Consider the following 12,368-nt stretch of genomic DNA (forward strand, 5'->3'; position numbering starts at 1 on the left):
AACAATAATTAATGACATTAAGAACCAGTTTCCTGATTGCAATCCTTGAGCTGCACGAAAATATATCCGCAAATAATCCAAAAACAACTTTGGGTAAGTACCGAATATTTGCAATAAACTTTGTTTCCTTTATAAACAAAATGAGACAATATATGCTAAATAAGGAAGCACATTTTTGACCAAAATTCACACAAAAGGAAAGAGGATTTCCGAAAATTGAAATAAAGGAAACAAAATATTTCTGAAAATTATAATAAGGGAAACCAAACAATTCTGAAAAATATAATAAAGGAAAACAAATATTTCCGAAAATTATAATAAAAGGAAACAATTAAATCAACCAATTTATCTTTTAAGAAAAATATATTTCTATAAAAATGCCAATTATAGGATTTACAATCTCCCCCTTTGGCAATTTTATAAACAAGGAATATCTATTTTTAAAATATCCCTGCAAAACACAAGTAAGTGCTAAAAAACATAAGAGTCACAAAATGGTCAAAAAATGACTCCCCCTGCGATAGATAACCAAAGCATAGTTAACCAAGAACAATATGAAACAACAGGTCAACATAATCAAAGTGCCAAAAATAGAGTACTCTCTCCCCCTCATTGTCTGAAAAAAATGCCAAAGAACAAATAAATGAAACCAAAAGAAAGACATATTAAGTGTTCTTTTACAACTAACAAAAGTAAAATAGATCAACGGTGCTGGGATCATCATGGGGCATGAGAGTTGGATGCATTGAGAATGGCCAATGAAGCGAGAATGGTGCGCTGAGTCTCCTCCATTTGAGAGAACCAGTCAGAAAGCCTTTGAATCCCTGTCTGGACAGCAGCAAGATCTGTCGGGACAGCAGGACATTCGGTCACAACATTTCCAGAAGCAGGACCAGCAAGATTAATTCCTTTGACTTTCCGAGCTGTGGATGGAGGATGATCATCTTTGACTGTATAGGTGGGACCAACCAGGGGAGAAGTCAAGGTCTCATGAGACTTCTTTAGAGGACGTTGAGAGTCCAAAAGTTTATAAATGACCTGTGGAAACAACAAGTGTTGCCCCTTACGTTTGGCACCACTTAGAGACATAATTTGGTCAAAAATAACAGCTCCAAGATCTATGGCGACTCCAGTACCAATTTTGAACAACAGGAAGCCCATATCTTGAGTGATCGTGGAGGAATGTGTGGTAGGCATCCAATTAAACATAGCAAATTTGAAAAGAGCACCATAGTAATGAGTGAGATCGGTGACTCGAAGAGAGGTGCTTGGTTCCCACACCATAGCCTGACCAACCAGTTCAGACAAAACTTGGTCCTTTGCAAATTCAAAAGAATCATCAATCTCCACAAGGATGAGATTGAGAGCCTTAGCAATATCGGACAGGCTAAAATTATACCAATGACCCCTAACATAAACTTTATGGAACATAAAAGAAGATTGGTCTAATAACTCATCATTCAAATTTGCATAAAATTCTTTAACAACCCGAGGCACAAACCCATCAAACCCAGACAAGGATCGCAGCCAACCTCTTTCCTCTAAAGTAAGCAATACCCCAAAAACACGATGAGGAGCAAAAAGAAAATTGCGCTCACTAATAAAATGACGATGGTCATAAAATTGCATGTTCTTCTCATTATCATTAAAACATAATGTAAGTGAATGGGCTTTGAAAGAACCTAAGGTACGGACAGGAGCACCTTTTTGCTTTGCAAGTTTGGAAGACAATTTGGGAAATGCCAATGGAGTGGTGCCTTTTGGGTCAGATGCAACAGGAGAGGCTTCTGATGGGTCGTCTTCAGATTCAGTCTCCTCAGCCAAATCATCAAGAGGAACTTCAGGATTTGGCTCGGTCAAAGAAGGGTCTAAATCAGGCTGAGAGTCTTCCATCTCGGGAGAGACATCCTCCGATGAGGTGCATGGGGGAGGATAGATTTTGTCCTTTAATTTAAAACGAGATAAAGGAGATGAATCAGAGATGGAGCTGGTACCTTTAGATTTAGCCACTTTGGCCTTTTTCCCTTTCTTCGACCCAACATCTTTGGACTTACGTTTGCCCTTTGCCTTGGGTGTCAACACATCAGGAGATAGTGAGGATTCAGAGTCATGATCAGATGGAGCAGACACATCTTCAGTAGAAATTGATTTGGACTGACTAGTTGCCAAGGCCGGTTTGGCTTTTATTTGACCTTCGGGAGAGGCGAGTGAAACCGCCGAGGCTGGGATTGGCTCAGCATCCAAATTCGGGAACGTAACTCCTTTGGTAGAAGCACCAAGAACAGATGAACTTATAGGACCCGAAAGAGCAAGAACCTTCTTTCTTGCTGTGGTTTTAGAATGACGGCCTGGAGTAGGAGAGACAGCAGGGATTGATGCTGGGACCGAAGGAGAGGCAGTGGGAACAGATTCAAGAAGTGTCTCCTGCTGAGACTTCACAGACTTGGAAGATGAACCACGACCTCGAGTCTTCATGGCTGCTAAGAGAGAAAAAAGTGAAACACACAAAGAAAGAAACCCTAAACACTTTGGTTATATGTGAGAGATTTAACAAGAAAACACTGATTAGAAAAACAACCAAAGGGACTCCGAATATATAAAGTATTCGGTACACAAATGAGGCAAGTTCAAAAATGGGTAACAAAAAATGGGTAACCGGATTTTTAGTGATAAATGCCAAAATATCTCCCTTTTTAAAGAAAATTCTTTCACACCTCAAAATTGGAAATTTTTTGAATATTTTTAGAATATATTGAGATAAAACAAATAAATTGCATCAATTAATTTTTCAACCTCTTTTTTTTAAAAAAAAAAATACACGGTAGATAACAGATTTTATTTTTCAATTTTTTTTATTATTTTTATTACAAAATTGCCGAAAATAGAGTGTAGATTTCCATACCACATGTGTCCATGTAAACGCCAAGTCCTGTTCAAAAGAAACAAGATAACCATATTTTTCACAAATTAGAGAAATGAGTTATAAATCAAATACTAAGAGACCATAATTCGAAAAATATACCAAGCACAAAACATATTTGAATCAATTCATTATATGTATGAGTCTTACAACCATCTTACATAATCTAGTCAACAGGCATGTGTGTGTGCATGTGTAATCAATTTGGCGTTTATTTTTGGCCTTTTAAAGCTAGGGTCATTGCCCATATTTGGCGATTTTAGCCTTTTTCCAATTTGTAACCATAATGGAGGCTATAACTCTTATACTGATGGTAGCCCTTTACATTGGTAGAGTATCCTCCAATATAATTGCTAATTACCTAGCACCAACTTACTCAGTGTCGGCTTTCACACATCAGTATAGGTAGCTCTTTTCCAAAATGGAGCCTAAAAAAGAAACTGGATTAGGAATGCTCATACAAAGATAATGATCTGATCAAATATAAATTGGATGGTCTATAATTTTTCAAATATGGTTTTTTATTCCAACAAAGTATAAGACTTATAACGATCATTTTCTAAAATACAAAAAAATATGCTCATCAAATTTCTTCCAAACAGGACAAGAGATTTACGCAAACACATATGTAAGGCAAGATAATCAATTTATTGGCAATTTCAAATAAAACAAACCCCCAAGGACTTCCTGAAGGAATCAAATCTGACCGTGTCTAAGGCTTTAGTAAAGATATCTGCAATTTGTTTGTTAGTCTCAACATATTCTAAAATCAATGTTTTGTTTTCAACAAGTTCCCTAATAAAATGATGAGGAATGTCAATATGTTTGGTGCGAGAGTGCTGAATATGATTTTTGGAGATATTAATAGCACTTGTATTATCACAAAAAATGGTTAAAGTTTTAACATCAAACCCATAGTCTACCAACATTTGTTTCATCTGCAAAAGTTGAGTACAACAGCTTCCAGCAGCAATGTACTCAGCTTCGGCTATTGACAAGGAGATGGAGTTTTGTTTTTTACTATGCCAAGAGACCAAATTTTTTCCTAAGTAAAAACAACCACCACTTGTGCTTTTTCGATCATCAGTGTTTCCTGCCCAATCTGCATCACTATAACACACAAGGTTAGAATTTGATTCTTTGGAGTACCAAATGCCTAAATCAAGAGTATTATTGATGTAACGAATAATTCTGTTTACAACAGTCACATGAGACTCCATGGGGTTCCCTTGGAAACGAGCACACACTCCAACACTGTAACTTATGTCAGGGCGACTTGCAATTAAGTAAAGGAGACTCCCAATCATACTCCTGTAAAGAGTTGGATCAACTTTCCTCCCATTTTCATCTTTAGACAATTTGACCGTGGTACCCATGGGAGTTTTAGCAGGTTTAGATGCATCGAGTCCAAATCTTTTCACAAGACTTCTTGCATACTTGCTTTGTGAAATGAAAATTCCTTCATCAGACTGCTTCACTTGAAGTACTAGGAAGAAATTGAGTTCTCCTACCATGCTCATCTCAAACTCTTCCTGCATTTGTTTCACAAATTCCTGTACTAGAGAATCATTAGTAGAACCGAACACTATATCATCAACATAGATTTGTGCTATCATAATATTTTCATCAACATTTTTGATAAACAGTGTTTTGTCTGCTCCCCCTCTCTTGTACCCCTTTGAGAGCAAAAATTGAGTTAGTCTCTCATACCAAGCCCGTGGGGCTTGTTTCAGCCCATACAAAGCTTTTCGCAATTTAAAAACATGATTAGGATTGTAAGGATCCTCAAACCCTTTGGGTTGTTCCACATAAGCTTCCTCATTCAAAAATCCATTTTTAAAGGCAGATTTTACATCCATTTGGAACAATTTAAAACCAAGAACACATGAAATAGCTAGTAATAATCTTATGGATTCAAGTCTTGCAACAGGGGAAAATGTCTCATCAAAATCAATTCCTTCAACTTGAGTGTACCCCTGTGCAACTAGTCCAGCTTTATTTCTTATTATGGTCCCAAATTCATCAGTTTTATTTTTGAATATCCACTTTGTACCTATAACATTGGTATGACTCGGTCTAGGGACAAGAATCCATACCTCATTCCTTGTTAATTGATCTAACTCTTCTTGCATAGCATTGATCCATGATTCATCATTTAAGGCCTCCTTCACATTTTTAGGTTCCAAAGTGGAAGTAAAACAAACAAATTGAACCAAATTTACATACCTCTTTCGAGTGACCATACTCTCTTCAAGATTTCCCAAAATAAGGTCAGAAGGGTGATTCTTTTTTACTCTGGTTGATGGTTCTTTTTGAACTGAGTCAGAGGAAGTAACTGGATTTTCTTTTTCTGTTTGCCCAGTTGTTGTTTCGACAGAATTGGCATTTGATATGTCAGCAGTGACTGTTGTCCCCTCTGAAGGCTGTGCTGTCAGATCCGCCATTTCTTTATGATGTTGAACATCAATGAGCCTGTCAATTTCCTCCTCATGGGAGTACTCAGAAAAATCTACAACCACATTAGCTGATTCCATAATAGTTTGGGTTCTCATATTATAGACACGATAAGCCCTACTATTAGTGGAATAACCAAGAAAAACTCCCATATCACTCTTGGCATCAAATTTGCCTAGATTCTCACGATCTCTAAGAATATAGCATAGACACCCAAAAACATGAAAGTAGTTAACATTGGGTTTTCTACCTTTCCAGATTTCATAAGGACTTTTATTTGTACCTGGACGCAGAAAAACATGATTAATTGTGTAACAAGCTGTATTAATAGTTTCTGCCCACAATTTCTTTGTGAGCTTTTTGCTGTTAAGCATAACTCTGGCCATTTCCTGCAAGGTACGATTTTTTCGTTCCACTACCCCATTTTGTTCAGGGGTTTTGGGAGCAGAAAATTCATGCAAAATTCCAAACAATTTACAATATTCATCATAAACAGAATTTTCAAACTCCTTACCATGATCACTCCTTATTCGTACAATCTTTCCAATATTACAATTTTTTTCAACTCTCAATCTTGTACATAGAGTTTGAAAAGCTTCAAATGTATCTGATTTCTCTCTTAAGAAATCTACCCAAGTAAATCTAGAAAAATCATCCACACAAACAAAAATGTATCTCTTGCCATTAATACTTTCAACTTGTATAGGACCCATGAGATCCATATGCAATAATTCTAACACATTTGAAGTATTAACATCAGATAATGCTTTATGGGAAATTTTCAACTGTTTTCCCAATTGGCATGATTCACACTTACCAAGCGATTCTTTACCCAACTTGGGTATACCACGGATGAGACCTGCATTAGCAATCTTTTTCAAGTTTTTGAAATTTATATGACCAAGTTTTTCATGCCACAAGTCAGTAATATTAAAACTTGATGAAGATGCATGACATGTGAATTTTTGTGTGAGAGTGTAACAATTATCCAAAGAACGAGAGCCTTTGAGAATAATATCACCATTTTGATTTAAAACATTACACTCACCATGTGAAAAATTAACATAAAAACCTTGGTCACAAATTTGACTTATGCTAATTAAGTTGGCTTTCAGCCCATCAACAAGAAGCACATTTTTCAGTTTCGGTAACCCTTCAATGTTTAGAGTAACTTTACCTAAAATATTTCCTATCATTCCATCCCCAAAAGTTACTACTCCACACTTCAAGGATTTGAAGTTGGTAAGTATGTTGGCATTACCTGTCATATGTCTTGAACAACCGCTATCAAAGTACCATGAACTAGATGCATGCATTTTGTGACAGGTAAAAGTAGCCAAGCAAACAGAGTTAACTTTCTTGACCCATACTGTTTTTTATTTTGAATTTCTTTTGGTCAAGAATTGATTCATACCACCAAAGTGTTTATTATATTTCTTTTTGAACAAGTTTAACAGAGAAAAACACTTAGGTCTTATGTGACCTTTCATCCCACAAAAATGACAAACTGGTACAAAATGTTCAATGTTTCTTTTTGGAGAAATTTTCTTTAGTTGTAGATCTGTTGCAACAGATGACAACTTTGTCCTCTCAGCAGCGTGACTTGTTCCTGCAACACGGTTAGTTGACACAACAGACGGATAATTCATAGATTTTACAAAAACCGTTTTTCTTGAGGACTCAGATCCTTTAGATCCTAATCCATTGTAGTCACTAACCTTTTTTCCTACAGAAAGAATATCATCCAAAATTCCAGGTCTAGGATTAAGCATTTTGACACCTTTTTGCAAAAACTCAATTTCTTTATTCAAAGAAATAATTTCATCATTTTTGGAAGCAATAATCATCTCAAGTTTTTCAATTTTTTCAACAAAATTTTTATTATTGCCAGCCATTAGACGATTCTCAGAACACACTTTCAGCCATTGATCGTACATTATTTTATAAGACTCTTTCAATGACTCCTCATCTAAGTCAGAATCATCAGAATCACTGTCTGAATTCTCATTATTCTGAACAGAATTATTAAGGCATAATACATCCTTGTAATCGACTGAAGAAAAAACAATACCTTTGTGAACAGAGGTTAAGGCAACACTATTTTCCTCCTCATCACTCTGTTCAGAGTCTTGATCACTCCATGTGGCTGTCATGACTTTCTTTTTCTTTAAGGTATTTGCACACTCAGATTGAATGTGTCCAAATCCTTCACATTCCCTGCACTGAATACCCTTTTTATTAGTCTCAAAGGGTTTAGAAAAATTACCTTTTGGGTTTTTGGATATGGCCTTTTTGTTTCCCAATTTCTGTATGTATTTTTGGAAATTTTTTGTCAACAGAGCCATCTCATCATCCGAACTTTCCTTCTTTTCTTTAGAGGATTTCAAGGCAATAGATTTTTCCTTGATTTCCTCTGTCTTACATTTTTGTCTAATTTGTTGGTTTAGTTCAAAAGTTCGAAGTGAACCCATCAGTTCCTCTACTTTTATTTTGTCTAGATCTTTTGCTTCTTCAATTGTAGTTAGCTTTGTCTGAAACCTGTCAGGGAGAACTCTAACAATTTTTCGAAACAAAACATTCTCTTCAAGTTTTTCACTAAGAGAAAAATATTCGTTAGCAATATCTGACAATTTCTCACAAAATTCAGTGAGGGTTTCATTTTCAAATTTTCAAATTTTGTTGTGAGCATAACAAGCCTAGAACGCTTGACATAATTGAGTTTGAAGAATTTGCCAAGCATCTTTGGCCGAAACACATGAAGAAATCAATTTAATGTAACCTTCAACAACACCATTAAAAATAGCATGTAATGCTTTATTGTTGTAACTGGACAGTTTATCTTCAGCATCAGTCCATTCAAGTTCAGATTTTACCTTAGTTATATCATCGCTTTCTGCTGGAGGAGTCCAACCACTTACAACAACTCTCCAAGCCTTTTCATCTTGAGATTTGATAAAGGCTCTCATTCGAACTTTCCAATATGGATAGTTTGAATCGTTGAGTAAAGGGGGGCGAGTTATGGAACCTCCTTCTGTGAAAAAAGACATTGCAAGAACAAGAACAACAAACAGAATAAACCAAGATCACACTCAGAAATGAGTGACCCGCTCTGATACCAATTGAAATTCCGTTTTTAATAATTACCAAATTAATTAAACCAAGTAAATTAATTAAAGTGCGGAATGGTAATTAACTGTTTACACAGATTACAGTTCTGTCGAGACAGAAACAAAACTTGTCACGACAGAAACTGAACCCAATAAAAAGACAGAGCAAAACAATAAAGAGCACAACAAATTTTTACAAGGTTCAGAAACCCTTTCGGATAACCTACTCCTTGGGGCCACGCCCAGAGAATAAAATCAATTAATAAAGAATCACAAGTACAAAAACATTGACTTAAACAAAACAAGACTCCCTCTTGAGATTTGCCGCAACTTGTTGTACTTCTCTTCACTAATCTAATCTTGATTGAAACGCTCAACCACTTGAACTCCCTTCAATGGTCAGCGAGTGCTTGCATCCTCCCGACGCAAGGCTTGTAAAAATCTTCTCCCGAAGACTACAAACGTTGTGTTCAAATTACAATGTGTATTCACTCACAAACATGGTATAAACTCACCACTAAAAACTAAACACACATATTACTACAAGATCGTGTGAATACTTATGATCTTGAATACAAAGAGGAACTCTCACAAATATTACAATAATGCTCACGAATAATGCACCAAAGAGTTCACTTTTCTCACAACCTTTAGAGCCCTATTTATAGAGTCTTTTTTCGTGCTCACAAAGGCTGAGAAAGAATTCTTCTAATAAAGGCAAGAATCATAGAAGTTATTCTTGATCGTCGAAGAGTTGCCTTATTTAGAAGATGCTAATCCGACAGATGCGATATCGGTGGGGACAGCTCAGACTTGTGTCGAATCAAAACAAGCTCAAAAAGGAAACAATAATTAATGACATTAAGAACCAGTTTCCTGATTGCAATCCTTGAGCTGCACGAAAATATATCCGCAAATAATCCAAAAACAACTTTGGGTAAGTACCGAATATTTGCAATAAACTTTGTTTCCTTTATAAACAAAATGAGACAATATATGCTAAATAAGGAAGCACATTTTTGACGAAAATTCACACAAAAGGAAAGTGGATTTTCAAAAATTGAAATAAAGGAAACAAAATATTTCTGAAAATTATAATAAGGGAAACCAAACAATTCCGAAAAATATAATAAAGGAAAACAAATATTTCCGAAAATTATAATAAAAGGAAAACAAATATTTCCGAAAATTATAATAAAAGGAAACAATTAAATCAACCAATTTATCTTTTAAGAAAAAGATATTTCCATAAAAATGCCAATTATAAGATTTACACTGTTAAATGCCATGTAAGAACTTACGGGGCAACATTTCATTAGTTGAGCTCAATAATTTTTATTTTTTATTTAAATTAAATAAAAATTATTTAAAATATTAAAATTAAAAAGCATGACTTAATATTAAAATTTAAACCCAGTTTTTCTTTTATTTTATTTTTTAAAAGAAAACCAAACTTAGTCTAATGGTCATCTTCTTCAACGTCACACTAAAATTAAAAAAACCGAGAGTATTTATCTTCATCAATCAAAATACAACAACACAAAAGAATTGGTAGAACCAAATTAATAACAAAAACGTACATCTGCGCTGAACCAAATTCAACTTCATTAATCAACCAATACGATCAAATTTATACAAGTACACACTCATAGTTAAATTGCAATAATATCAGCATCCCTAGAAAAATCTTGGAAAAGAAACAACAAGAAGATCCACGGGTAAATGTAGATGAACAATCTGGAGAGATTGTACATGTCAAGGCTGAGGTACAACAAAATTTAAATAATTATTAAATTAAATTATTTCTTTTCAAAATGTGTTAATTTTTCTAATTCCAACGAAATTTGGATAGCATAACAACTATATTTCTAACCAAATCCAAAAATTTAAAACATGTAAATAACACATAAAATTTCATAACAAACATCTACAATAACAACAAAAAATAGTGTTTGTAGCGAGAACACTGTACCGAGAACATGTTCTCGGTATATGCATTTTCAGATACGCGGGGCCATTTCGCGGGTTGGGAAAAGGGTAAGTGGCTATACAAAGAGGGTCAATAAATATCTCAGAAGCACGCGACCCCCATCTTCTTCTACTTTCACTCATTTTTTACAGAGCCGATTCTCTCTCCTCTGCTCTGCCTCTCTCTACCGAAAATGCTCCATTTCTATCTCAAAAATATCATTTTTAGGTCCAAAACTCTCCCAATTTAAGGGGTTTCTCTCTATTTCTTAAGGTCAAATTCATTTCTTCATTTATATATATATATCTTTATAAAATGGTAATCTATTTTTGTATTTTGTGGATTTTTTGTTGGTGTTGGTGCGTATTTTCTTGAGCTCTAGTAAATGATTTGAAGTTGGCTTGCTCTTTCAAGATTCAAAGGTAATTTGTTTTTAATTTTTCTGTTTTATTTAAAAAAAAATTCAATTTTTGAATGATTTATGTGTATATATATACATTTGTGTAGATTTTAGGTTCTTTTTTAAAAAAAAAATATTTTTTTTATATAAATGAATTAATATTAGTTTTAATAAAAATCAGTTATTATATTAGGATGAATATTTTTATTATTGGATTTTAAAAATATTTATTAGTAAAAATGAGATTAGGAATTAGAAAATTGTTAGATGGTTAATTAGTATTTTATTTTTGGTATTAAAATAGAATCTTTGTTGGTTTGGTAAATATTATGTACAAAATTAAATTTAGTTGATTATAGAACTTATAAATTGTATTTTAGATTATCCTTAAGTGAATTACTTTTAGTTAGTCTTTTACTTTAATAGTATACTTTTGCAATTACATTTAATATACTTGAATAGTATATATTTTTGCAATTAGATTTAATATGCTTCAATAGTATATTTTCTGTATGTAACTTGACTTTTAGTAATAAAAATGTATTTGTAATGTTTTGTTGTTTTGTCTGGGTATTTTCTGGGTGTTGTTTGCAGGTTTTTTATTTTGGGTTAGATGAAAATATAGTCGCTATGTTGCTGGTTTTTTTTTTTTTTTTTTTTATAAATTTAGGATATCAACTAAAATGTTTAATAAAATAATTTTTTAATAAAGTAAACATTTAATTGATTTCATTAGTGAATTAACAAGTAAATTTAATAATTTTTTAAATATGATGGAAATTTTTTTTATAAATATTAGTGAACTTTTTCATGTTAAATATGAAATATAAAACTAAATTTAATATTTAATCAAAGATTAATTATTAATAAATTTAAATAATTAAATATAAAAAAATAAAGATAATTATTAAACATATTAAAATTAGACATCATAAAATATTATAATTCATTGAAAATAACATAAGATATTATAAGACAAAAAAAATATCTGTTTGTTTGTCTTTGGTAATTAGAAATTATTACCAAATATATGATAGTGTGTTATTATCATATAGTGATAATTTTATTAATTATTTCTATTTTCACTAAAAGCCTTAGACCCGTTCGGAGAGGGTGAGTCATTAATGACTCTTAAATTTGCCTCGCTCTGAATTGTCTAGTTCAAAAACTTTGGGATTACGATATACCTATAGTGTGATTTGTTACTTATTTATTGTTTCATTTGTAGAGATTTCGGTATGCATCTCTTTTTTTCTCGTAAGTGGGCAGACTTAATTTTAGTTTGCACATTTATGAGAACTATGGGGAGGTGCTGGCGAAATTTTTACAAATATGTAACAATATTATGATTGTAAATCACATTATATGTATATTGTAAACCTGAATGGGATAGGTTCTTTATCCTTATAGAAATGGAGTGAAAATGTGGACTAGGACACACGCAAATTGATTGTAAGTTTGATGATAAGTGTTTCGTACAGTGCTACACTTATACAATGTTTATCAACAAGAGTTGGA

The 12,368-nt window shown here is 33.4% G+C and overlaps 1 protein-coding gene across 1 annotated transcript; it reads right to left on the reverse strand.

The window, feature by feature from the left end:
* Positions 1–720: 720 nt before the first annotated feature.
* LOC133778911 (uncharacterized) lies at positions 721–2,475 on the reverse strand. The gene is made up of 2 exons (XM_062218923.1): positions 1,704–2,475; positions 721–1,418 (listed from the first exon to the last, which is right to left on the reverse strand). The coding sequence occupies exons 1-2, from the start codon at positions 2,473–2,475 to the stop codon at positions 721–723; spliced, it is 1,470 nt and encodes a 489-aa protein (XP_062074907.1).
* Positions 2,476–12,368: the final 9,893 nt, after the last annotated feature.

Source organism: Humulus lupulus, chromosome 5 (genome assembly GCF_963169125.1).
Source record: "Humulus lupulus chromosome 5, drHumLupu1.1, whole genome shotgun sequence".
Taxonomy (NCBI): domain Eukaryota; kingdom Viridiplantae; phylum Streptophyta; class Magnoliopsida; order Rosales; family Cannabaceae; genus Humulus; species Humulus lupulus.